We start from the raw sequence: 2,642 nt of genomic DNA on the forward strand, positions 1-2,642 counted from the left end.
TCTGTGTGTGTGTGTGTGTGTGTGTGTTGTGTTGTGTTGTGTTGTGTTTTCAGGACGTAACCAAAGAGGCATGATGGACCTGCTGAGGATCGCCGTGTCTTTTCACATTCTTCTCTGTCCTGCATGGACCCGGCACTCTAACTTAGGCAGCATCTTCCCAGTCCATGCGGGTAAATATCGAGCATATGTTGCAGAATGGTTTCAGGTTGCGTAAAAAAAGAAGCGTTTCCCCTGCAGGGACCCTGAAGGTTATCCACCCTCCTTGTTTTTGTTTTTCTCCTCCCCAGTTTTCGGGTTTCTGGACGTTCCGAAGACATTCGACCCCTGTTGTCTCATGTCACCTCCGCCGCCGCCGCTCTTCCCTCCTCCACCTCAGCTTTGGAGACGAGCGACCCCCGTGAGTCGGCGTCCTCTTCCGTTTGTTTGTTCCAACTTGACTGAAACCCAAATGTCTTTGGGTTTTGTTTGCACACAGGATTTGGAACCAACCGTTTTTCAAGGCAAAATGGAGGAAAAAACAAAAACCACGAGCCAGGAGTGTTTATTTGGACCTCCAGGACCTCCTGGACCAATGGGCCCAGAGGTGAGGCCTCACTTCAGAATGTCATTTTCCCTTCTGTAAACTTTTCAGTCTGATTCAATCATGATGGATTGGGATAAAGATAAACAATCCTTTTAGTATTGAGCTCTCTCTAAAAATGTCCRGTGTTTGATATGCGTCGTACCAGCTAAATAAATAAATGTGTCATTTTTCAGGGTCAACGTGGATTACCTGGTCTAAAAGGACCAAAAGGGGAAAAGGTGTGTGCTTTTGTGAATTATCTCTGTTTACTGTTAAAGGATTTGTCCGTGTGCTCTAACGACATGTCTTCTTGCTCCATTTGTACCCCTCCAGGGAGAAATCGGACGCCCCGGGTCAAAGGTGACCTCCCCAGTCCTGCATGCCTCCTCTGCACCCTTCATTCGTTCTCAGTCTCTGTGATCTGATTATATCCATTGATGTGCTCAGAATACCCCCCACAGCTGCTACATTAGCCTCGGTGGTCTCTGTAAATCACCATCCCTAAAAGCCAAAACCTCTCCCATCTTCTTCACCTCTCCATCACTCCCCTCCTCTTCTTCTCTGCTCATTTTCCCGCACTCTCCAGCTCTCTTTGGCACCGTCTCATTATCCTCCAGCACTGAACCCGAGTCCTGCTGATCTAGGCTATCCACCGGCGCTGCACTTGTACATTTTAATCTCCCTAAGTGCTTCTGCTTGTCGCGATAAATCACTCCATACACACAGTGGATCCACTGCGCCTCCACAGGCTGTGGGTTTTAATCACGTCCCGTTAGCATGGCGGGCAGCTCCGTAAAACGGCTTCAGGTGTAAACGAGATGTGAGGCCGTGCTTTGGCCGTTGTGCTGGCAGAGATCTGACAAGCCGGGGAATGGTGAAAATAGTTTCTGTGTTCAGTGTTAGAGGCTCTGCTGAGGGTCTGAAAGTCAGAGCACTTGTACGATTTAATAAGAAAAATAAATGTGCTGATAGTTTTGATTGAAAACTGATGTTTGCTAATGGTTCTGTTCCCGCAGGGTCGCCCCGGTGCTCCAGGCCTTCCTGGAAAACCAGGATTTCCAGGGCTGCCTGGTCCAGAAGGAACTCAGGTCGGTGCCACAGTCTCTCTCTTCACACWGTATTTTTAGTGGAATGATGAGACAACATACAACTTCAATGATTTTTAAATACAAATACTGGGAGCAAAAAATAAATTTATTGTATTTTTTRTCTTGAAATATATGTAAGGGTTGTTGCTTTGTTTTGATCCACACAGGATCAAAATTAGAGGCTCATATAATAGAAAGTCTTAACTTGACATGGCCAAAGCCTATTGAATTCTTGTTAGTGGTCATAATTAGCTACAGCTGGTAGTTTTTCTTTGACAACATAAAAAGGATTTGTTTGACAGCACTCATTGGACTGACCAGCAGTGGTGGGCACAGTTCCCCTAAAGCACTAAAGCACTAATAGGGAAACTAATTTCCTGATTAGTACTTTAGGGCTTTTGCTCATTTTTAATTTTATTACTGGATTAACACTTAGACTAAATTTAGAAGCACTAACTGAGGTCTATAAATGTTATCSATCAACGTTAATGTTAACAGTTGAGGATGAAAGCTGTTGCACATTTTGTTCATATGTGTCACTTATCCACCAGGTGACAATATATGAACACAAATACAGCTGTGAAATATCAACGATAAGTCTTAAGAGAGCAGTGCATTAGTGCTTTAGAATTAGGAGACCTAAATGTTTCAGTTAGTGTTTTAGGGCTAATTAGTGTTTTTAGATTAGTGCTGCCCACCACTGCTGACCAGTACTGAAATTAATAGGAAAGTCCATGGAATGAAGGGAAAATCTAAAAGGGATTGTTGTAATTTTACACAAATAGGGAAGAGATTTTGATGCAGCTTCGAAATGATTTCAGATTCGAAGATCACCCTTTTAAAGGGATCCACGATTAGTTGTACCATTAAACTTTATTTGATAAACGTTTATTTTAATTGTAAAATAAAGACTGTAAAAATACTGTAGGCTGTTTAGTTCTGTAAATTTTTTAAAAATATATTTTAACACGGACGGAGCCATTTTATTTACA

The 2,642-nt window shown here is 42.9% G+C and overlaps 1 protein-coding gene across 1 annotated transcript in view; it reads left to right on the forward strand.

The window, feature by feature from the left end:
* Positions 1-44: 44 nt before the first annotated feature.
* The window catches only part of wu:fc38h03 (acetylcholinesterase collagenic tail peptide), a gene marked incomplete at its 3' end in the record, with an annotated part of 5,904 nt that continues 3,306 nt past the window's right edge, over positions 45-2,642 (forward strand). Inside the window, 6 exon segments of the mRNA XM_014011227.1 lie at positions 45-170; positions 288-397; positions 476-583; positions 757-801; positions 896-922; positions 1,579-1,650. Coding sequence (XP_013866681.1) covers positions 71-170; positions 288-397; positions 476-583; positions 757-801; positions 896-922; positions 1,579-1,650 — 462 coding nt within the window.

This window comes from Austrofundulus limnaeus, unplaced genomic scaffold (genome assembly GCF_001266775.1).
Source record: "Austrofundulus limnaeus strain Quisiro unplaced genomic scaffold, Austrofundulus_limnaeus-1.0 Scaffold78, whole genome shotgun sequence".
In the NCBI taxonomy this organism is placed as follows: domain Eukaryota; kingdom Metazoa; phylum Chordata; class Actinopteri; order Cyprinodontiformes; family Rivulidae; genus Austrofundulus; species Austrofundulus limnaeus.